Genomic DNA, 23,684 nt, shown 5'->3' on the forward strand with positions numbered 1-23,684 from the left:
CTCTATTTCTTTCTTTTCTTTTTAAAAAATTTGCTTTCATTTTATGTGCATTGGTGTTTTGCCTACAGGTAAGTCTGTGTGAGAATGTTAGATCTTGGAGCTACATACAGTTGTTAGCTGCTAAATGGGTGCTGGGACTTGAACCCCGGTCCTTTGGGAAAGCATTCAGTGCCCTTAACCACCGAGCCATTTTTCCAGCCCGTTTCTCTATTCTGATTACCATTCTAGTATGTCTGGTAGATAACACTAAACAGAACCCTCCAGATTTCCTTTCGTCACATCAGAAAACTCTGTTCCAGCCACTTAAATACCCTCTAGTTAGGTCACATCAGCCTTAGGAAAAATGAGTAGAGTGTGCATAAGTAATTCCCCAAAACTGGTTTCAGGCAGTCTTTACTTGGTTTAAAAACAATGCTTCATGCATTTACAGTAAGTTACAGATGTACACACGACAGCCAAACCCAGCTCACTATCTTGATGCAGATCTCCTGGTCTCCCAGGACTAGGCAGTAGTAAGTATCTTACGACCCATGACCTAAAGAAGGCAGCCACTGCTGGCTACAGATGGTTTAGTGCAACACAGTGGAGGTAGCAAACACGTAAGGTCCTCAGGGACTGTGCGACAGCCTGAAAATTAAGACACTGGAGGGAGGGGCCAAGCGGCCGTCCTTTAGCTTTTCACCTCCTTTAGAATGTTCCCTTAAAAGCAAACAAAAAATAAAAATAACAAAACAAAGAAAAGCATGTGTTGAGAGAATATGAACAGGAAGAAGGTGAACAGTCCATGCCAGTGAAGGGGAAAGTGTCTCTACTTTTGGTCACATCAAAAAGTGGCTCACGCCCGTAATCCTAGTACCCAGGAGGCTGTGGCAGAATTTTCAGGATTGCCAGGAACTGAAAACCAACCTGGGCTATATAGTGAATTCCAGGCCAGCCTGGGCTATACAGTGAGACTCTGTCTCAAAAAGGCCAAAAAAAGAAGAGGGGCGAGGAAAAGACTGGCAGGGTGTCAAGGTGCGGGCCCAGGTGTTAGTGCTCCAGTCTAGGCAGTAGGGCTCCTGGCACCCAGAAAGCCTGGGTGGAGAGCACTTGCCTGGCACAGCAAAGCCCTCACAGGCTCTGTGTGGTACTTCATCCTGTATCCCAGCCCTGGGAGCTGGGAGCAGGAAGACCAGGAGTTCACGGTCATCAGTTACATGAGACTGTCACAAAAACCCCTCACGGCTGTAAGGAGTGCGGCAGTGAGGCCAGTGTGCTACAGACCTGAGTCCCAGCACCCAGAAGCCTGAGGTGGGAGGATCCCATGAGCACAGAAATTTGAAGCCAGCCTGGGCAACATAGACTTATGTCAGAAAAAATAAAAATTGAAGAAGAAACCATGGCAGTCATGGATTTTAGGTCAGATGGTTCCCACCTGGGCAAAAACTGTTAACAGGACCTAAACATCACATCACAATAAAAGTCCAGTACCAGAGGTGCTTGCCAGCTCCTGGTTAGCATGGCGGGATGGCAGCACACGCAGTTTAGTTCAAGCTGTGAGGGAATGTCGTGCCTCCCAGATGGGTAGCGTGCTTCAAAGCCCATGGAACCTGTTCCTCTGCCTCCCACACTAAGTGCAGACTGCTGCCAAGTGCGGCTTGGTCCCACACTACAATACTATGTGACTGCAGGACAGTGTCATTCTCTCCAGGGTTCACTCAGCGCCTTGTCTCAAGGTAGTTGGTGGAAAGCAGGACCACGTTGTGCAGCAAGAGGGACAGCTCAGCTTCTGCAAACACCATCAGGGTTAGTGCTTGGCTAGGACTCAGTTTCCCTTCTAACTGCCCTGGAGTTCAGAGCTTGGCATGAGGTAGAAACCAGGGATGGGGAGTGCAGCAGCATGAGGCTGACCTGCGGACCCTGGCTTCACTCCAACCCCACACGCATGCCCCTCTGCTTCCATTATTTATTCATGCCCACAGTGTCCTGATTGATTCTCATATGATGGCAGTCACCTCATGGTAGAAGTTGGTGCTGCAAGGACATCCCTCAGCTTGAAGACTGCTTCTCACCCAGGACAGGTGTGTCCCTCTCCCCTCATTACCCCAAGCTCAGGAACATCTGCTAGTGTCTGGAGATATCTTTTGTTTGGCACACTAGAGATCCAGGGCTGACTGGCATGGAATGGGTATAGGCAAGTATGCTTGTTACATACTCTCCTGTGCATGAGACAGCCCCTAACAGAATGCCAGCAGCGCCCAGGCTAGGAAGCTCTGCCTCAGCAGCAGGCAGTCCTTTGGTCTTACACGGTCTGTGCTACTGTAGGCACTCAAGTTTGTGCCCTTTCAATTACAAAATAAATACATGTTAGATAAAAGCTTCATGATACTCAGCAAGTAATCCCAGGATAAAGTACAAAAATGAGCTGGGTATGGTGGTGCATACCTATCCCAGCATTCAGGAGGAGAGGCAGGACAGCTGCAAGTTCAAAACCAATCTGGTACATAGTGAGTTCCAAACCAGCCAGAGCACACAGTGAGGCCCTGGGTTTTGGTCTGTTTGGTTTTTATTGTTTGTTTTCTAAAGTTCTGATTTCAGTTAGCACAGCCATAAAGGTTTGCCTTACCTTTTAGGCTGCAGGAAATCTGCAACCATTCTCCCAGCCAAGCCCGACACCTGTCATCAGCAATGTGGGTAGAATTCAAGCCACGAAGATAGCAAGCCTGTACCACTCGGAAGAGAAACATCCTTAATAATCACAGTATGCTACAGAAACAGACATCCACAGTGACTGGATCTTTTGAACAAGTTCCAATCTCATCCTCATAAGAAACAGCTGGGCAGTGGTAGCGCACGCCTTTAATCCCAGCGCTTGGGAGGCAGAGACAGGTGGATCTCTGTGAGTTCGAGGCCAGTCTGGTCTACAAGAGCTAGTTCTAGGACAGGCTCCAAAGCTACAGAGAAACCCTGTCTCTGAGGGGGGAAAAAAAACCTTCACCATGCAATGAAAACTAGAAATGATAACCAAACAGGCCTATTGCTCCACGTCCTGCCAAGGCCCACGTGCCGGGTTAAAAACATGTCCCTGGTAGAGTGCTCCTGCAGCTCACACAGGCCTGCATGACATGTCACAGGGAAAGCCTAGTCCGGGCAACCATGGGGGAGGCTTAGTCCTCCACTCTATGCTCCTGGGAGGCAGGAGGAGAAACTAGGAGATGAAGCCTAGCGAGCAGTCTGCGTTCATGAGCGCATGTCCTTGCAGGGCACCATGTGATGCCAGCCTTCCTCTTCCTGTCTCTTGCTGCCCAGCTGCCAGGACATGAACAACTATGCTTCATCTCATACCCTGAGATGCACCGCTGCATCATGGCACCAAAACCAATGGGGCCAACTGATCAGGACCAAAACCTCCAAAAGTGTGAGCCAAAAACACCAAAAAACTAAAACAAAAACACCACCTTCCTTCTTTTTAAGTTGATAGACTCAGGTATTCACTACAAGAATGGAAAGCTAACTGGTACATCTACATGACCTAAAATAGCAAGCTCAAGATATATTGTCCTTGAATTGTTTTAAACAGGTTGTGCTGGGGCCTCCCAAGTGCTGGCTCACAGGCATATGCATCATACCCTGCCCATGGGCCTGGCTTTCTTTTTTTCTCTTCCTATTAGTTATGTACATTGGGGGAAAATTCATAAAAATAAAATAAATTAGCTTAGAGCCAGGTACTATATATAACCCCAACACTTGGGAGACTGAGACAGGAGGACTGCTTTAAGTTTGAAGCCAGTCTGTGCTGTTTGAGGACAGCTAGCTATATCGTAAGATCCTATATCAAAAACTACAACAACCCAGAAACAGCTTGAATTTTGGTACAAGCAAGATACAGAGCCCTGTAAGCTTCCAGTTCACTCTGGGACACTGCTTGACGCTGCAATCAACCTCTTACCGATTTCACCTCCTGAGCAGTCAGCTGGCCAATCCCCAGCTTTGCCAGAGCCCTGTCCAGCTGGTGAATCACTGTGGTATGACTCTTTAGGCGCCATCTCAACAAGGGCAGAGGCAGGTAAGGTGTAAGGAGCATGGCCCGGCTCAAGGCTTTCTGTGACACAGCAGAGGAGGAAGAATTGAGACAGTTTTACTTACAGCCTGCAACACAGTGATACTGTGGACACACAAGACCTCTAAGTGCTCACCATTTGCAGAGCCTGCAGTTGACTCAAGCCCAGGGGATAAGTTGAGAAGCACTCTCTGAGAGCCAGGACGTCATGGGCTGTTGGGTGGGTACCGTTCTGCACCTTGTAAGTAAGAAGTGGGTATGTTTTAGAGACCCTAGTCAGCTGCTCCTAGCAGATCCTGTGCAACGCAACCAGCTGGAGAAAGGCTTGGCTGAAGCAGTACCTTGGTGCACACGTCTGTCAGATGCCAGCGAAGCCTCTCATCAGAAACAAGTGCGCTGGCCCTTTCTAGATAAGCAATGATTTCTGAGTGGGACTGCTTCCGGAGACTGTGATATATGTCTAAGAAATCAATTTGTTGTTTGGGGGTCCAGAAATGCTTGACAAGCAGTTGCCTAGGAAACAGATACCTACAAGGAGAAAGCATCACAAAGTAACTTCCTGAAAGTGGGCTCATCAGGCATCTGGCAGAGACATGCTCCTCCACCCCATTCTTTCTCCTGTAATTTTGGCCTGATTGCAAGTGGAATTACTGAAGTGAGGCTGGAAAGAAACCCTGGTGGGCAGCACTCAGATAGAATGCCTCTTTTTGTACTAAAGCACGTGGAGAACTTACCTGGGACAACTTCATAGAGCTGCGTGCTGTGTGTGATGCTGACAACCTACCCCAGGACAGTCATGAGGACACAGCACCAAAAAGGCCATGGACTTTAATTCAGTTACTCAGTGTGAGGTAGTTTTTTAAAACATGGCTATAAATTCTCTGGTACTTCTTTTATGGGTAGGTAAGATATATTTACCTCTTTTTCCCACTCTGTATGATTAATTCATATAACAGAGCTGAAAGGAGTCTGTGACCTCTAAGACAAAGCTATCGAAAGGATAGAAGGATAGGCTAGTGAACACTTCGGTCCTGGGAGGCAGAGACAGACAGACCTTTGTGAGTTTTAAGACAGCCAGGACTACATGGTGAGACCTTGGGTTTTGTCAGTACAAAGTTACGTGCTCGTTGGCCTACTCATCCCTGGAGCTCTGGTTGTGCTGTAAGGCACTCCAACATCCAGCTGCCAGCCTGAAGAGGCAGTCCATCTCCCAATGTTGGCATCAAGACAGAGTGACCGCAGGCCCTCGTCTGGTTCACTCGAGCTAAACACCACTGCAGAGCCTGTTAGCATCACCTAATAAGGAAGCTGCTCACCCTCCTGAGACTGTCCAAATACTTTTCTTTGATTTTGCTTGTTTGTCTGTTTGAGACAAGGTTTCTCTGTGTAACAGCCTTGGCTGTCCTAGAATTCACTATGGAGACCAAGCTGGCCTCGAACTTACAGGGATCCTCCTGCCTCTGCCTCCCAAGTGCTAGGATTAAAGGCGTGCACCACTCCTCCTGGCTAAATACTTTCTTTTAAAGTATTGTTTTATTTATTTTACTTTTGTGTCCATGTGAATGGAGATATTAAGGGTCTAGAAGGGGGTGTCAGACCCCCTGGAGCTGGGGTGACAGGCAGCTGTGAGCCACCCAGGTTGAGTGCTGGAAAGGAAATGAGGTCCTCTGTAGGAGCAGTGCATGCTCTTAACTGTGTAGCTTCTTTCTGCTCCTCTTCCCTTATTCTTGACCCCAAAATCACGAAAAGAATGGTGGTTTTCATCTAGTATGTTCTGAAGCTGTCATGATACCACCATTGACAGCTGAAGTAATGCACAGGGTCATAGCTTAGAAGTGACATCTTTGGCTGTAAGATAATAAAGCCATGATATCAGATTATAAAAATTATTATTTTGCGTAAAAAAAAATTTCAAAGTGCTGTTCCTGGGGACAGGGAAGGCACAAAGGTTACTTCATATACCAGGGCCGCTGAACCACCTACACCTGAACTGCGCTGTATCTGGATCTGACAGTACTCAGCAGCACTTACGGAGAACCCAGGCTCAGTTCCCAGCACCCACATGATAGCTACAGCCATATGGAGGCCCTATGTCATGTATATACATCCTCATAAAATAAATCGGAAAAAAAGAAACTTTGAGATACTAAAAAGACTGAAGTAGGAAGTCTGATGACCTTTCAACTTCTGAGATAAAAAGGTTTTTTTTTGTTGTTTTTTTTTTTTAATATTTATTTATTATGTATACAACATTCTGCCTCCATGTATGCTGACACACCAGAAGAGGGTGCCAGATCTCATTACAGATGGTTGTGAGCCACCATGTGGTTGCTGGGAATTGAACTCACGACCTGTGGAAGAACAGCCAGTGTTCTTAACCACTGAGCCATCTCTCCAGCCCGATGAAAAGTTTTTAAAATAATTTTCTTGGGGTTGAAGAGATGGCTCAGGGTTTAAGAGCACTATCTGTTCCTTAGAGGACCTGGGTTCAATTCCCATCATCTAGATGACAGCTCACAAGCATCTCTAACTCAGGTCCAGGGGATCTGATGGCCTCTTGTGTTCCACAGGATCCTGCAGGCACGTGGAGCACAGGAGCTCACACACCCACACAGACATAAAAGGTGAAAACAAGTAATTTAAAAATAAACAAATAGTTTAGTGGCCTTTTTTCCATTTTGTTTGTTTGAGAAAAGGTTTTATGTAGCCCAGGGTAGCCTTTAACTTCTGATCCTCCTGCCTCCGTCTCCCAAGTGCTTAAATCATGTGCCACTACCTTAGGCAAAATGATTTTTAGTTGTTAAAAAGTCTATAGTTTCGGGACCTGGTGTTAGTACATACTCACATTAGCAGGAAGACCAAGTAGTTGGCAAAGGGTGGGATGGAAATGACACCTACGAAAAGACACTTGGTGACATCGCGACGGAACTAAACAGAAACAGACAGAGACGGCTTTAACCCAGGTAAGCTCTCGGTAACATGGTCAGCCCTCCATCCCACTCACTGTGCAGTGAACCTGAACTGCAGCCTCGGAAGGACCGTGTTCACTTCTGTCTTCTAAATGGGAAGTTCCTGACGGTAGACCTGATATTAATTTCTCTATCCCAAACCCCTCAGTGAGCTCACTGACCTCAGAATGTCTCCTGACTCTTATCTCAGCTTAAACTGCCTTTCAGCTCACTGCCAAACACTTTCCTGCTGCCCTAAAGCTCTGTGGAGATCTTTGTATGTTCAAAACCAAACTGGATCTTATTACTTACAAATGGAATCAGAAAATGTGCCAGAAATTATATATAGCGCTGCTGTGAAGTTCATTCTCAACGAACCTAATTCTGACAAATAACCGAATGCCTCACTGCCTCACGGCCAAGGGAAATGTGTGACCAGTGATAAACAAGAAACAAAAGAAAAAAACGTAGGATCTTGGTTAATTACCTCACCATGAACGTCTGGGTATTTGTCCCTGGCCCATACCTGTCTCAAATGCTCCATCTCCCGGTAAGAAAGTTGATGAAACTTTACATTGTGCTTCCACATATTTGCCTTTATTCTTCTAGCCTTTTTGGCATCAGCCCATAACATCTGTATTCCTGCCCCATTAAAGCGGAGGACAGAACGCGATGTTACCCCAGTTTGAATCTCACCATGGCGTCCTAGTCTGAGCTCACTCACATGCACACACACGGCCCCGCCCCTGCATTGCCTGCACAAGCCTTCAACTAGGAAGCTTGAAACCCCTCCTAGACACCCCCGTCCTTTCCCCCAGCAGAATTATGATCTGCTGTGGCAAGGTCCCCTTTGAGCTCATTACTCTTCCCCTTGTTGTAAACCCTAGCTCCTTAACACCAGTGCATCAGTGCATCATGATCAATTTTTTTGTTTGTTTTTTCGAGACAGGGTTTCTCTGTGGTTTTGGAGCCTGTCCTGGAACTAGCTCTTGTAGACCAGGCTGGTCTCGAACTCACAGAGATCCGCCTGCCTCTGCCTCCCGAGTGCTGGGATTAAAGGCGTGAGCCACCATCGCCTGGCTATGATCAATTAACCCTATGTTTCCCAGCCAGATTAACTTGCTGCTGTCGGAGGCATGTTTACGAGTTGCATAAATCGCTATGATCCTATTTTGAATCTTCATTCTATGATAATCCTTACATTTATCTAGTTTTTAAAAATGCTTCCAGAGCTGGAGAGGTGGCTCAGAAGTAAAGAGCACTGGCTGCTCTTGCAGAAGACCCCGGTTCAGTTCCCAGCACCCATCCACAATTCGTATTCCTGGGGATCCAATGTCTTCTGACCTCTAAGAGCACCAGGCATGAACATGGCACACATGTATACATGCAGGCAAATGGTCATGCAAATAAAATATTTTAATGCTTCCATATTTATAAACAAAATGTTATCAAGATTGGCTTCAAATAATACTGAGTGTTATTTGTGTGTGTGTGTGTGTGTGTGTGTGTATGTATGTATGATTGATGATCATTAACTCTTTTGTTTTGAGTTTCTTGCTTTTACAGAATCTTGCTATGTAGCTGAAGCTGGCCTTGAACTCCTAATCCTCCTGCTTTGGATTGCTGGGTTGTGAGATTATAGACATAGAACCATCATGTCTGATAAGCAAGCCATTTTTACCTCCACTTTTTAGATAAAGTAGGTAATTTTCCAAGTCTATGAAGCTAATAACAATTATAGTAATATTCAGAGTTGACATTCTGTTTTCTTTTCATTAGTGGATAAAAGTATAGATACCATATTAATATAAATCAGGCCCTGTTCTAAGCACTTTATAATGATGATTTAATCTTCACAGTTAGTGTGGTGACTCAAGCTTGAATCCCAGTACTCAGAAAGCGGAGGCAGGGAGATTAGAAGCTCAAGGTCATCCTCAACTACACAGGAAGTTCATGGCCAGCCTTGAACTATGTAGCCTAAGTTGCATGACATCCTTCTAAATAAATAAATAAATAACATTCACAACTATATAACCAATAGGTAGGTTCTATTATTGTTTCATAGATGAGAAACCCAAGAGACAACCAATTTAAGTCACTAGGGCAGGTGCACAGTCAATAAGTCAGTCACGAACTGGCATTTGAATCAGACATTCTGGTTCCTGCGTGGCCAACTGACATTATAGGTATCTACCGGACCTCCATTTTAAATCAAAACATTCAGAAATCAAGTATATACAGTGCCATTTCCCTACAAGTTCCCTCAGCTGGCCATCTGATAAGCACGTCAAGCGTTTTCTTACGACAGCAGATAAATCACTGGGGCAGGTCTGCACAGCCACAGGTCCTTGCTCTTGTGATGGACAAGGAAATTACAACTGTTCCTATGGTATCAGAAGTGGTTTATAACATCTTTGTAGATATTTAAGATGACAATTTGTAAGAATTAAACACATATGAAAGAGAAGACATCCCAGCTCACGTCCGTGCAGCAGAACCCGCCCGTGATCTCACTGCCTGTACTCTAGCTCACCCGGGGATTTCTTAGTGTTTACCTTTCATGAAGACTGTGTATAAGGCATAGAAGCGGGGGAAATGACGACCCAAGAAACGATGGTATGTTCCATTAATCGCTTTTGTCTTGGTCACCACGTAAGAAATCAAATTCTTCACGTCTGCCTTGGGAGAGAGATGAAGCTTTGAAGACCTACAAAGAAGATCAAAGAGACTGTCTGTGATCTTGTAGAAGCCACTTCTACCTCAGGCTTCTATTGTAAAATACAAGTTTCTGAAAAGCAAAGCTCTTTGGTCTGAGAGGGGGCAGATCAAGCAGAAACGTGATGACATGGGCTGAGCATGGCGTGTAAGCAAAGCCTGTGGGGCCAGCAGAACGCAAGCTAAGGCCATGGAGGGATCGGAGAGGGAAGCTGAATGGTGAGTTCAGGATGCGCGGGAAAGAGCAGACAACAAGGAGCAGGCAGGGTCAGGGACCCGCATTCAGTAGGGACTCTGCGTGGAAAAACAAAACCCCCGGGAGCAAGGCGCGGGACCCCGAGAAGCCGAGGTTGAGCCGCTCCAAGGCTTCTACGTCAAGAATGCTCTTCTCTCTCCAGGGCCCTCACCGAGGGGCCCGCCACACAGAACCAGAGCGACCCAGCTGCAGCCGCCGGGTGACAAAGGGTCCAGGGGCGACGGCCGAGCCCCACAGAGCAGCCCGAGCCCAGCACACCCTGGACAGCGCCATGTTCACGCGGAGGGAGGGGTCGTCTCCGGGTCAGAGTGCACGCCTCAGTGCGCGCGCGCCGATCCCCAGTGCTGCTGGGCGCCCCCCGCGCGCGAGCCTGGAAAGGGGAGAAGGACCGGATTGGACGCGGCGCCGCTTCCGCTGGCAGGACCGGAAGCGGGCCGTCCCGAGGACGGAGCGTTTGTGAGCCCGAGGACGCCTTCTCCTTGAGGGGCCCTGTGCGCTCGTGCTGTCCCTAGGGCCCCGGGGCTCGCGGCGCTGCCCTTGACCTCTGCGGCGCCTAGGGCGTCGGGCTCCGGCGGGGTCGGGTGGCGGGGACTCGGGGTGGCGCGGCGAGCGCCCTCTGGTGGCGGCGGCGAGACTGTCCCTGTGCCGCCTGTGTCTGTCACCTGCGGCCCTCTCACTCCCCACCCAGCCCTCGGCTGTGGGCCTCAGGTCCCCTTGTCACATAAGAGGTGCGCAGTGACTATTTTGGGATAAATGACCACGTGAAACTAGGAAGGATTCTAGGCGTTTAGCTGCTGTGTCCGTACGCGTTTTAGCCAACAGGGACGTGGTGAAAGCAGTGTCTAAAGTCAGTTACGACACTCACATCTCCTTTAGTGTATGTGACCTTGGACACGACCCTTCAGTGTGTTTCCTGTGCAGTGTACCCTATGTTACAAGAACTCCGTGAGGATGGAAGGATGGGATGTTTGCATAAGTTCCCACTGTAGTGATTCAGTCACACAACAAGGCTGACACTTCCAGGTTCCAGGGCCAAGCATGTGCAGACAAGTCCTCAGGCAGAAGTGCCTAAAGGCCCCGGGAATCTTTTTTTTGTTTGTTTGTTTAGGACCCCCGTGACCCATGTGCAACATGGTTGCATCATCTAGTATGACTCAGCTGTGTGAGCCCTTGCGAACATGCGTGAGCTCCATCATCTGTGTATGATGTAACCACGCCATCCCCCTGTGTGCATGTGCTATGCAGCCCTTAAAAGCTGGAGGTACCATCTTCAGTTCTCTCTCTCTGCACACTGATTTTCCCAGGCCTGAACACACCCCTTCTAACAAACTCCTAGGTGGTTTGTGTTCCGCGGTTCCTTTTCACTTCCCTCAGGTAATTGGTGCTGAAACTCGGGAGACTCTCCTTCCCCGAGCCCCTCTCCTGGAGTTGGGATCCAGACCCGGGTATTTTTTTCCATAACAACCATGTGTTCCATCTGCCTGAGCGCAACCTCTACACACACCACCATCTTCAATTGGTGAGTTTCCCCATTCTGGTCAGCTTAACCATTTCTCTAAACTGGAGGAATTGACCATTGAGCTCCCGGAAATCTTCTGGTGGTCCTAGAAATGGGGTGACAGCCCCCACCCACGGCCTTCATGGCTATGGTTGAGCCCTTCGCTGACATTCATCTCTGGATTGCTTCCCTTAGCTAAAATCGTGTTTGGACGACCCAGGGTCAGTCCTCCCGCAACTGGGGACCCAGGGTCCCTCAGATTTTTCTTTCTCCTTTTTTTCTTTTCTTTTCTTTTGGACCAGTTGTCAGTGTTCCCCGCTGTGGCCTCTCTGGCTTCTGAGTTGACCCGACGGGAACCAGTCAGGCTTTAACACCATGCTTGTAGATAGAGGACTCTCCTACAAGCCCTGCAGTGTTTGCTGCCATTTTACACCTATCCTATAGAGGGGTGACGTCCCCCTATAAGCCTTGTGGTGTTGCCATTTGTTTAAAATTATTTGTTATATATACAGTGTTCTGCCACCATGTGGTTGCTGGGAATTGAACTCAGGACCTTTGGAAGAGCAGGCAGTGCTCTTAATCTCTGAGCCATCTCTCCAGCCTGTGGTGTTGCCATTTTCGTGGGTTTTCACAGTTTCAGCTGTGGGTAACAAGCTATGGGTAACAAGACCACCAATCCAGCCTCCTCCTGGGATGCCTTTTAGAGGCCTGAAACCCCAGGCCTTAATGCCCTACTCACAGATTCCCACACTTGTCCATCCTTGTTCAAAAAATGGTCTCCTTACAATTTAGATAACCATTTAAAGTGGCCACCTAACGGCACCTTTGATCCCGATATTCTACAGGAGCTCTCTCACTACTGTCAGCACACAGGCAATGGAAGGAGTTTCCTTATGTCCAAGCTCTAAGTCCCAGTCTTATAACCTTTCATGATATCTATATGATCCTATCTAATAACCTACTTCCTGGAGAGCACAGGTGAGTTTGGGAACAGGCCAGACTATATGCAGGCGAAGTTCACCAAACACATGCAACATAGCCCCTGGGGGCAGGGGTGGTCCCCAAGCAAGAACCACGCTGGAATCACAACACCCCAGGTGGAATTTTAGCAAGGGATGGGTTTTTAATTTGCCTTCTGGCAGGTCTCTGTAAGGCTGCCCTCAAGCCAGTAAACTATAATAAGCTCTCAGAGGTCATTCAAGATATGAAGGAAGCCAGGCAGTGGTGGCGCATGCCTTTAATCCCAGCACTTGGGAGGCAGAGGCAGGCGGATCTCTGTGAGTTCGAGACCAGCCTGGTCTACAAGAGCTAGTTCCAGGACAGGCTCCAAAGCTACAGAGAAACCCTGTCTCGAAAAAAACCAAGATACTAAGGAAAATCCTGCATTTTTGGAGCGCCTCACTAAAGCCCTGTTACAATATATTAACTTAGATCCAGAAACCACAGAAGGCAGACAGTTACTCATGACTCATTTTTTTCTCCCAGTGCTACCCTGACATTAAGGCTAAACTTAGACATTTGGAGAAAGGCCTTTTGGCCCTACAGGCAGAAGTCTTAGAGTTGGCTTTTAAGGTGTACCATGTGAGGAATCATCACTGTCACGTGCTAACCATGGCCCTCTGACCGGCCGAGGTGACAGACCACCTGATCCGTGCTGTCCGTGCTGCTCCCTTGCCCCCTGGGGCTTGAGAACCACCAGGCCCATGTTTCAAATGTGGTAGAGCTTGTCACTGGGCCCGAGCATGCCCTAATCCTCATCTTGGTCCCACAAGACCTTGTCCAAGATGCCATAGGGAAGGACATTGGGCAGTGGATTGTCCTCGTGAACATCATGGCATGGAGACATCAAGCCCAGAAAATTCCCAAGTTGACCTTCTAGGTCTGGCCATGGACGAGTGGGGCTGCCCTGGCTCCTTTGACCTGACCACAACCGTCATCTGTAACTGGGAGCCAAAGGTAAACATCATGGTATCAGGATGACCCATCTCCTTTCTCTTGGACACCGGAGCCACATACTCGGTACTGAGGGAATTCTGGGGGCTACCTCTCCTTCTAGTTTCCCTGTTGTCGGAGTAGGGGAACAGCCTTATCTGCCTCAGCAGACCCCACCACTTAACTGTGTTTTTAGGGGTGTTTATCTTATTCATTCATTTTTAGTCATGCCAACCTGCCCAGTACCTCTTATGGGAAGAGATGCTTTGTCATAAGTAGGAGCTTCCATTTCATTTGCTCCTTCCATTCACGTTACCCCAGACTCGCCAACAGCTCCCCTCCTCCTCCTTCTAGCCTCCCAACCTCCCAACTCCAGTGTGTCTTTTCCTCTACCAGCCTTTCAGGTGGACCCCCAAGTCTGGGACACCCCAAAACCCCTCTGTTGCTAAACACCATTCCCCCACTGTCATCCAATTACAAGACCCTACTAAGTCCATTACCCAAGCTCAGTACCCCCTCTCTCTCCAGAGCCTTCGGGGACTTAAGCCTATTATCTCTGACCTTCTAAGAAAAAAGCCACTTTGCCTCACCGCCTCTCCCTTTAACACGCCTATACTTGCTTTTAAAAAAACTAACGGAACCTATTACCTGCTTCAAGACCGCCAGCTCATTAACTCCACAGTGGTCTCTCTTCATCCTGTAGTGCCTAATCCTTACACATTTTTTCCACTTCCCCCTAGGAACCTCCCACTTCTCAGCTCTAAATCTCAAGGATGCTTTTTTCTCTATTCCTCTCAGTTCTCAATCTCAAAATACCTTTGACTTCACCAGGCTGACCAAGCAGCTAGAACAGCAGCATTCCAGAGCCCAAACCTACCTCAGTCACCTCAGGGGGTTCATACAGTACAGCCCACGTTCTCACAGATACCCCCTGACACCCAGAAAATTCTGTCCTACCTACATCAGCTCTTTTATCTTAATGGCAAAGCTCTGTTTTATTTTGTCAAGGCTCACCTCCAATCTACCCCTGAGAACTTAGAGTTTTTAAAAGCTATCACTGCCTCTTGTAAAATCTGTCAAAAGTCAGATCTCAAGACCAAATATTGGAGCTTCCCTTTTCCACTCACCAGGCCAGGGGCTCTCTTCCAGGAACTGGCTGGCAGCTTGATTTCACTTTTATGCCCATAGTCAGACGAATTAAATATCTTCTGGTTTGGGTGGACATGACTGGGTGGATTGAAGCATTTCCCACCACCAATAAGAGGGCCCAGACAGTTTCTGATGTTCTTCTCCGAGAAATTATCCCCCGGTTTAGAATTCCAACTTCTCTTTAGTCGGATAATGGCCCAGAGTTTACCTGCCAGATCTCTCAAACTTTATCTAAGGCTCTTAACATTCCCTGGCATTTTCATATCCCATATCAACCTCAGTCTTCAGGGAAGGTAGAATGAACTAACTGTTCCTTAAAAAATGTTCTTGTTAAGATGTCACAGGAGCTTCACCTTGACTGGGTAAAACTTTTGCCTCTGGCCCTTCTTAGGCTTAGGGCTCTCTCCAAAAGCCCCCTGCACCTCGCCCTTTGAACTCACATAAAACCTCTCCCCTTCCTGATCCCCTGCTTACTCCGCTGTTATCCCATCTTTGCTCCCTATTATGGGATTTTACCGACTACTCATTACCTCAACCATGTGCCAATTCATGCCCACCGCCGATTAAAATAGGGGATCAGGTACTATTCTCTCCCCCAGACCAACGCCCCTCACCCCTTCCCCTAAATGGCAGGGCTCCTTTAAAGTAAGTCTTGTAACTCCCACAGCTGCCAAGCTCGAGGGACTCTCATTGGATCCACCTGTCCCACCTTAAACCTTTTACTCTTCCAGCTAAAGATACCCCCTCATATACGGTAACTCAAACAGGTCCCTGCTCCCTTAAGTTCCAGAGAACACCAAGATCAGTCACTTTTCTCCAGTTCCAGAAAAATAAAAGTTTCATCACCGTACTCAACTCTCCTGTGCCAAAAACTCCACATACTCTCCCTCGTCCTCTTCCTCCTGTCTGCTTTGCTAACTTCTCTATATCTCCAATGCCATGCTTAAATTTCCAGCTAACCACTCAGCTGTTACTACAGGGACCATCGTTAACCATAGAGCCAGAGGTACAAGGGCTGCCAAAAGCCCAGGCGGTAAGAAACAGTAACGAGTTTGGGGACATTCACAGCCCCAGACTCCAAAATTCACAAAACAGACTTTAACATAACAGGTTTATCACTGACTGCAGCAGTGTCTCCTGATGTTAAGGTATTACCATGATGCTAAAGAGAACAAGCGCCTTAAGATCTGCTTCAGGTAAAACATTGAGGGGTCTAATAATTCCCCTTTCCAATAATTCCCTCTTCTCTTCCTTCCTTCCCCCTACTGTCTTCCATTATCATCATAATCATAAGCTTTTAATATGTCTAAAATTTATTTCTTTTCACACATTTTTTCATAAGCTCCAGGGAGCCCATTGGACATATCTAAACAGACCAGACTTGTCCAGAATAAGTATCATTTTAATTCTTCCCTTATCATTCCTGGTCTCAGGAACACCTGAGAAATTCCCTCCTCCACCCCTCCCCCAAAACCCCTCTATCTACCATCTTGGGACTCTCCTCCCTTAATCACCAGGATCTAATTTTTTTCTAGACATAATTTTCTGCCTTTCCAGAATCTTGTGAGGTCCAAGCTGCCAGCCAGCCAGTTCCACAGAGCCCGGAAAAAACACAAAATTAATCAACACCTCAGGACGTACATGGTCAAGCATCTCAACTCTCTGACACCCACAAAATCATCACAAAGCAGTCTTGAGAGACCTGACAATGACCCATTCCCACCCATTAAAGACCCAAACTCCCCAAATTTATATAATAAACAAAAGGGTGGAATGTAATGATTCAGCCACACAACATGGCTGACACTTCCCAGTTTTAGGGCCACGCATGTGCAGACAATCCCTCAGGCAGAAGTGCATAATGACCCTGGTAATCTTAAAGGACCCCTGTGACCCACATGCAGCATGGTTGCACCATCTATGTATGACGCAGCTGTGTGAGCCCTTGCGAGCATGGAGGCGCCATCTTCAGCGCTCTCTCTCTGCACACTGACTTCCCCAGGCCTGTACACGCCCCCTCTAATAAACTCCTAAGAGGGTTTGTTGCGTGTTCCATGTTTCCTTCTCACTCGCGCCAGGTAATTTCACGCACGACTGTCAAATGTCTTCATGTTAGAAGGGGCTGGTTATGGTTACACGGCTCCAAGGCTGTACACAAGTACTAGGCAGATGAGGTAGGCAGGATAGAAATTGACCGAAAGATGGTTTTTCTCTGTTCTCAGGCAGCTTGAGTCCTCTAACTACTGTGGTTTCCAAGAATATTTGGTTCAATAATAGCAGAACTCCCAGCAGAAAAGGGTGGGCAGAACAGACAGTTTTGTAAAGCAATCCAAAGGAAGAACTAACTAAAGGGAAGGGATTCAGTGGTGGGGGGGCGGGGGGGCTTGGCTGGGTAAAGTGCAGTATGAGCCTGACACCCATGGCTAAAGCAAGGTATGGTGGCATGTGACCCATGTGCAGCGTTAGAGCCCAGACACTCGAAGGAGGAGCCCTGGCCTTGCTGGCCAGCCAGTCTAGTCAAGTTAGCAGGTTACAGGGTCAGAGGGCAGCCTGTCGCAAAGAAACTAAGTGGAGAGGATTGGCAGGCACTGCTGGGTACAGCGGCCCAGCAGCACACGCTCGAATGTACACAAACACATGTAAAGAGAAAAGTGACAGGGACTCATTCCACACAACACTGTTTACTGCCTTCTTTCCCCTTACTCTAACACACACGCATGCATGTGCACACACACACACACACGGCCTTGTTACTCTAACTTCTGTTCCTTCAGCTAGCTTCCCTGCCTTTTTGCCCTCATGCCTCACCATTACAGTAGCCTCCCACTGCTCTCTCCGCCATTTTTTCTTTCCTCTTGTTCCTCTACCTGTAAATACGTAGCCAGAGAACACTTTGTTTCTTTTGTGTTGTGTTTTGAGACATGAGCTCAGTATACTCAAGCTGGCCTCAAATCCCCAACTCTCTTCTCCCAAGTGCTAGAATTATGGGCATATAGAACCATGCATGGCTCAGAGAACATTTTCAAAATAGTCTGTCAAGCATGTTAGCATATGCCTGTAATCTCAGCACTTGTGATCCAACATATCAGGAGCATGAGTTTGAGACCAGCTTGGACCACATAGTGAGATCTCTCACCTGCTTTCTTCCCCTCTACCCCTCCTCTCCTCTCCTTCTCCTCTCCTCTCCTCTATTTCTCCTCTTTCCCTCCTTTCCTCTCCCTTTCTCTCCTCTCTTCCCTCCCTCTCCTTCTCCCTTTCTCTCTCTTCCCTTTCCTTCTCTCTTTCTCTCTCTCTCTTTCTCTCTCTCTCTCCCTCTCACACACAGAGTTAAACACGCATGGAGTTTAAATATTTTGTATACAAGAAAACTACTTTAGAGCCAAGTTACTTGTGATTTTTACCTTTCATCCATCTCTGCTTGCATCTGTGTTTCCATAGCAACTCCCTCTGGTTGTGCCCACTCTTTAAGTAGGTGCCCAGCAGCATCCCCTTTGGTAGTTTGCCTTCTGCTCCGAGGGCGACTTACCGTCTGCATCTGTTACTCCACATCTCAGTTTCTTTGCAAGAGAAGTGGGTGGCCTGAATGCTCTGTTGACGAGAACTGAGTGCGTGGGCCCCTTGAGCTCCTTGTTCTCCTTTGGTGGGGATAGAAGTTTTTATTTGTCTTTCACGATGGGCCTTGCTCGCCAGAGTCAGATTTTCCTCTCTGCTGAGAGGTCTTCCTCCTCCGAGCACCACTGAAAACTCCCGCAGCTGACTGCAGCACTGTGTGTACTTTCCCGGCAATCGGCACAGAGAATGCTGGTGAGGATCTCTTGCCTCTCCCCTTTCGAAGGCAGAGGGTTGTTCCACTCTTCCTCGCCACAGCCCTGTGTATAGAAAACCAAGCTCACCACGTCAGATGCTTGCAGCCAGCGGTGCTCACTCATTCCGTGTGCGAGTATGTATGTGTTCACATGTGCGTGCATGTGCAGACTAAAAGCAGACCGCAGGTGTCTGCCTTACCTGCTCTCCACTTTGTCTTTCGGGACAGAGTCTCTCGATGTCTAGGCCGGCTTGCTAGTGAGCTCTAGGCTCTTGGCATCTGCCTATCTCCGGTTCCCCAGCACTGGATGGGCCTCTGAGTGCTTCCACGCCTGGCTCTTTGTGTGGGTGGGGATCTGAGCTAAGGCCCTCACGCTCGCTGGAAAGCACTTCGAACAAATCCATCGCCCTAGCCCCCTTGCTCGTTTCTCACAGTCTTAATAGAATCATAATTAGCTCCAATATTAGACATTTCATGATGATCTACCCCAAGAATTTAGTTCATTATACTTTCAGTTCCTTGGTTCAGGCTAGTGTGCTGCTGGCTTTTATGTCAACCTGACCCAGGCTAGAATCATTGTGGAAGAGGGAACATCAGCTGAGAAAATGCCCTCACCAGACTGACCTGTAGGCAGGCCTGTGGTACAGTTTTCTTAGTTATTGATGTGGGAGGGCCCAGTTTGTAGGTGGTACCACCCCTGGGCTAGTGATCCTGGGTGCTATAAGAAAGCAGGCTCCTTGGACGTGGTGGCACACACCTTTAATCCCAGCACTTGGGAGGCAGAGGCAGGTGGATCTCTGTGAGTTCAAGTCCAGCTTGGTCTCCAAGAGCTAGTTCTAGGACAGGCTCCAGAGCTACAGAGAAACCCTGTTTTGAAAAACAAAACAAAATCAACAGAAATGAAACTCAACAAAATGCAACAGAAGCTAAGTGTGTAAACTCACACAAGTAATCTCAGCCCCCAGGAGAATGAGGCACCAAGGCTGAGACTTCAAGGTCATCTTGGGCTACGTGGTCAGTATCTCTGTGTAGCAAAGCCGTGTCTCAAAGCTGACAGAACTGTGCAAGTGCGGGGTCCAGAGTCTAAACCACAGAGCTCGTTACATGAAGTCAAAGGCAGCAGTGCGTACACTTTTCCATCTTTATTTTAATTTTATGTGTGTGGTATTTCGCCTGGTTGTGTCTGTACCATGTGTAGACAGTACCTGTGGAGGCCAGAAGAGGGCATCAGATCCCGATGAGACTGGAATTACAGACAGTTGGAAACTCTCAAGTCATCTGAAAGAGCCATCTCTCCAGTACAAAGTGCATACATGTATAATCCCAGCATTCCTGTGGGAAGGTGGGAGGTCGAAACGGGAGAATCCCAGAAGCTCGCGGTCAGCTGCCGGGAAAAGAGAAAGACAGCTTGGGTTGTCCTCTGTGTGGCACGGGAGTGGATGCTGACACTCACATATGCATGCTCACACACAGGCATAAGTTAAAAATGAAAAAGGAGTAGAGAGAAACCCTGTCTCGAAAAACCAAAAAAAAAAAAAAAATTTGCTGAGGTCATGGTGGCTCGTAAAACCCTAACTGAGACAGCTGATGTGTTTGAACGCTTGGTCCCCAGTTGGTCTGTTTGGGCAGGATCAGGAGGCGTGGCCTTCCTGGAGAAAGTGTGCCACTGGGAGTGGGCTTTGAGGTTTCAAAAGCCCAGGCCACTCCAGTGAGCTCTCTCTCTGCCTCCTGCTCTCAGCTACCACTCAGCACCATGTCTATCTGCCTGCTGCCGTCCTCCCCACCATGATGGCTACAGACTTACCCTCTGGAACTTAGGCCCCCAAAGTGCTTCTTCTATAAATTGCCTTGGAATGGTGTTGTCACAGACAGGGACCTTCACTCAAAGACTTAAAAAGCCCCACAGCAACAAAACGTGCCTTGATTCATGATTAAGAATTGACATAACTTTGATGAAATCTGAGTTAGTAAACACCTCTAAATACATGTATATGCATGTGTATAGACACACACACACACACATTCCTATGTGATGTGGTCTCCAGGTGGGCTTACCTTTCAGTCAGGCTGGCTGAGCTCCCTGGCACACCCTGGGTAAAGGCACAGCCATGGCCAGCTTCACGTGGTCCTAGGAGGTGATCTCAAGTCTCTCTGCTTGCACAGCAACACCCATATCCCCTAAGTCATCACCCAGTCTCAAGACAGTCCCCTTTGTCCTGGCCATTTTCCCTGATGCTCTAATAAAATGTCTAGAGCAGTATTGTGGGGGTTCCTGCAAGAGTCACAGCCAGCTGGCGGGAAAATTGTCTGTGTGAGGTAGGAAGGGAACCTGACTCAGCCTGATTTAGCTGCAGCTGATTCAAACTTCTGGAGTCTGACACAAGGCTAATTTATTTAAGACATATTTAAGCAAAAAAGAAAAAAAAACAAGAAAAACAAAACCAAAAAAGACACATTTAAGTCCAGTACCATTCTGGAAAAAGTTTCCTGGTAACAATTTATTGGTGCACAATAAAGCTTAAGGCTTGACTATACTGAAACTGCTTTGCAAAGTACATGTGAACTCTTCAATGAAGATAGGTTCTCGAGTTTAAGGGCCTAGAATTGGGTGTGGTCTCTGACTGAGATATCATGTAGGTCAGTCGGCTATAAAGTACATGTGACATCTCCCCTCAGGATGGGTTCTATTGGCTGAGAAAGAAAAGCTAAAGATCTAGGGAGGGACATAAATGTTCTGGGAAGCTGGGGTATGGCAGCACACACCTTTAATCCCAGCACTCAGGAGGCAGAGGCAGAGGCAGAGGCAGAGGCAGAGGCAGAGGCAGAGGCAGAGGCAGGTCTCTGAGTTTGAAGCCAGCCTGGTCTACAGAGCAAGTTCCAGGACAGCCAGGGCTATACGGAGAAACCCTGTCTCAAAAAAGCCCCCCCCCCTTCAATTTTTTTTTAAAAGGCATATCAGTAGTTAATGAACAAACAGAAGTTGGGGTGGGGCAGGTGCTGCGCTTCACACCTCTATTCCCAGCACTCAGGAGGCAGAGGCACCTTGTTCCAGGCCCATCAGTGCCGCGTGCTAAAACCCTGTTTCAAAACAATCAAAAGTATGCTGGGCGGTGGTGGCGCACGCCTTTAATCCCAGCACTCGGGAGGCAGAGGCAGGCGGATCTCTGTGAGTTCGAGGCCAGCCTGGTCTACAAGAGCTAGTTCCAGGACAGGAGCCCAAAAGCTACGGAGAAACCCTGTCTCAAAAATCAAAAACAAACAAACAAAAAAAATCAAAAGTAAAAACAGGCTGATAAGATGGATCAGTGGATAAAGACTCTTTGAGTTCTCTCTCCCAGGTATACATGGTGAAGGAGAGAACCACCTCCTAAGGGTGTCGTCTGTGCTCCACAGGGAACTGGGGCATGAGTGTCCCTGTTCCACGTGCATGCCTGGTACTAGAGGAGGCCAGAAGGTCCCGGATCCCCTGGAATTAAAGTTTTAGAAGGTTGTAAGCCACCATGTAGAACTGAGCTCTTAACTGCCGAGTCATCTCTCCAGGCCCCAAATGGTATTTTTAAATAGTTCCAGATTTATGATGCAGTAAATGGGGCCAACTGGAGATGTAGCTCAGTTAGGAGCATTTGCCCAGGATGCAGGAAGCCCTGGGTTCCGACGCTAGTACTGTAGACACTGGGTGTGTTGGTACATGCTGTAATGAGGAAAGAGGCTCAGAAGGTCAGGGTCGTCCTTGGCTTAGCAGGAGTTGAGGCTAGACCTTATCTCAGAAAAGGCTATAGGGCTGTGAGTGACTACAGTAGGTATTTAGTATATATAAATACATCATATTTAGGATGTAGACTACAGATAGATACTAACTACCCCAAGGCACATGGTGTTTACCCATCCCTGCCTCACCATGACCTTTTGCTGTTTGTGCTTCATCTTGATGAGAGCCTGCTCTGTAGCCATTCTGCTAGGTTTCAGGAAAAGAAAGGTGAGTTCCAAGCAGGCCTTTCTCTTAGAAAGCCCAGAACTTGGAGAGAAAACTGGCCATTGAGGCTGACTGCGGTAGGGCTGGAGAGATAGATAGATAGCCCAAAGGGATATGGGCCTGGCAGTCCATCAGTTTTTAGGGTTTTTTTAAATACCTTATTTTATTTTATTTTATTTTATTTTATTTTATTTTATTTTATGTGCATTGCTGTGAGGATGTCAGATGCCTGGAACTGGAGTTACAGATGGTTGTGAGCTGCCATGTTGGTGCTGGGAATTGAACCTGGGTCCTCTGTAAGAGCAGTCAGTACTCGTAACCACTGAGATATCTCTCCAGCCCTTAGTTTGGTTTTGGAGACAGGGTTTCTCTGTATAGCCCTAGCTGTCCTAGAACTCACTATGTAGACCAGGCTGGCCTCGAACTCAAAGATCCACCTGCCTCTGCCTCCCGAGCGCTGGGATTAAAGGTGTGCCCACCACTGCCCAGTTTGCAGTCCAGGGTTTCTAAAGGAACAGTTTCCAAAGATAGCAGAGTCAAGGCGGGCACTGCTGTTTTTTTGTTTTTGTTGTTATGAGACAGAGTCTTACTATGTAGTTCAGGCTTGCTTGGAGCTTATTATGTAGCCCAGGCTATCCTTTTATCCACAGCAATCCCTCTGCTTTAGCATCTCAAGTGGTGGGGTACAAGTGTAAGCTAGCTACCTGCTGCAATCGGAGGGCAGGGCCGCCGCAGCAGAACCTTTCCTAGGAGGCCTGCAGGTCTTGGGGTTGACTGCTTCTTAGTCTTTGGACTGTTGGTGCAGTCCTGGCCTTGTGCTTTCCAGGTTTCATTCAGGACATTTCTGTAGGGATATCTTGCACATAATGGATGTACCCCATTTCTGTGGCTTTATAGATCCCTCCCTTTCTTTTAGAGGGGCAGGGGAAAGGGGTCATTCTATGTAGCCCCGACTGTGCTAGGACTCACTATGTAGACCAGGCTACATATTCATTATGTAGACATCGATCCACCTGCCTCTGCAACCCAAGTACTAGGACTAAAGAGTACTTCCAAAGCTCCCTTGTTTGGTATTATTCCATTTTGTTTTGTTTTGTTTTTCGAGGCAGGGTTTCTCTGTAGCCCTGGAGCCTGTCCTGGAACTCACTCTTTAGACCAGGCTGGCCTTGAACTCACAAAGAACTGCCTGCCTCTCCTCCCGAGTGCTGGAATTTTTAAAGGCATGAGCCAATATCATTCCTTTAGATTCTTTGTCCATGTCGGTTCTCTGGTCAAACTATTTGGAAGGGCATCCTCGGGACACAGGTTGAGTTTCTGCTGTGTGATATGGAGATCCTCCGTTGTTCTTTGCTTTTCAACGATGGGATTC

At 47.7% G+C, this 23,684-nt stretch overlaps 1 protein-coding gene across 3 annotated transcripts; it reads right to left on the reverse strand.

Moving 5' to 3' along the window:
- Positions 1-378: 378 nt before the first annotated feature.
- Letmd1 (LETM1 domain containing 1) lies at positions 379-10,436 on the reverse strand. Of its 3 annotated transcripts, XM_057791279.1 has the most exons (9): positions 10,110-10,427; positions 9,543-9,694; positions 7,514-7,629; positions 6,885-6,967; positions 4,381-4,567; positions 4,176-4,277; positions 3,929-4,081; positions 2,606-2,702; positions 387-1,768 (listed from the first exon to the last, which is right to left on the reverse strand). In XM_057791279.1, exons 1-9 carry the CDS (start codon positions 10,229-10,231, stop codon positions 1,698-1,700), a joined length of 1,083 nt encoding a protein of 360 aa, XP_057647262.1. In that variant the 5' UTR covers positions 10,232-10,427; the 3' UTR covers positions 387-1,697. The 3 variants fall into 3 exon arrangements, with proteins under 3 accessions (XP_057647263.1, XP_057647262.1, XP_057647264.1); XM_057791280.1 differs by lacking the exons at positions 4,381-4,567; positions 7,514-7,629 and having other exon boundaries at positions 379-1,768; positions 10,110-10,436; XM_057791281.1 differs by lacking the exons at positions 7,514-7,629; positions 10,110-10,427 and having other exon boundaries at positions 389-1,768; positions 9,543-9,570.
- Positions 10,437-23,684: the final 13,248 nt, after the last annotated feature.

Source organism: Chionomys nivalis, chromosome 17 (assembly GCF_950005125.1).
Source record: "Chionomys nivalis chromosome 17, mChiNiv1.1, whole genome shotgun sequence".
NCBI lineage: Eukaryota > Metazoa > Chordata > Mammalia > Rodentia > Cricetidae > Chionomys > Chionomys nivalis.

Bases quoted from the DNA above. Each gene is read 5' to 3' on its own strand.
- Letmd1 (XM_057791279.1), bottom strand. From the start codon at position 10,231: ATGGCGCTGTCCAGGGTGTGCTGGGCTCGGGCTGCTCTGTGGGGCTCG. The intron at 9,695-10,109 runs GTGAGGGCCCTG...TCTTCTTTGTAG, and splicing joins TCTGTGTGGCGGGCCCCTCG to GTCTTCAAAGCTTCATCTCT. The intron at 2,703-3,928 runs GTAAGAGGTTGA...CGAGTGGTACAG, and splicing joins CTGCTCAGGAGGTGAAATCG to GCTTGCTATCTTCGTGGCTT.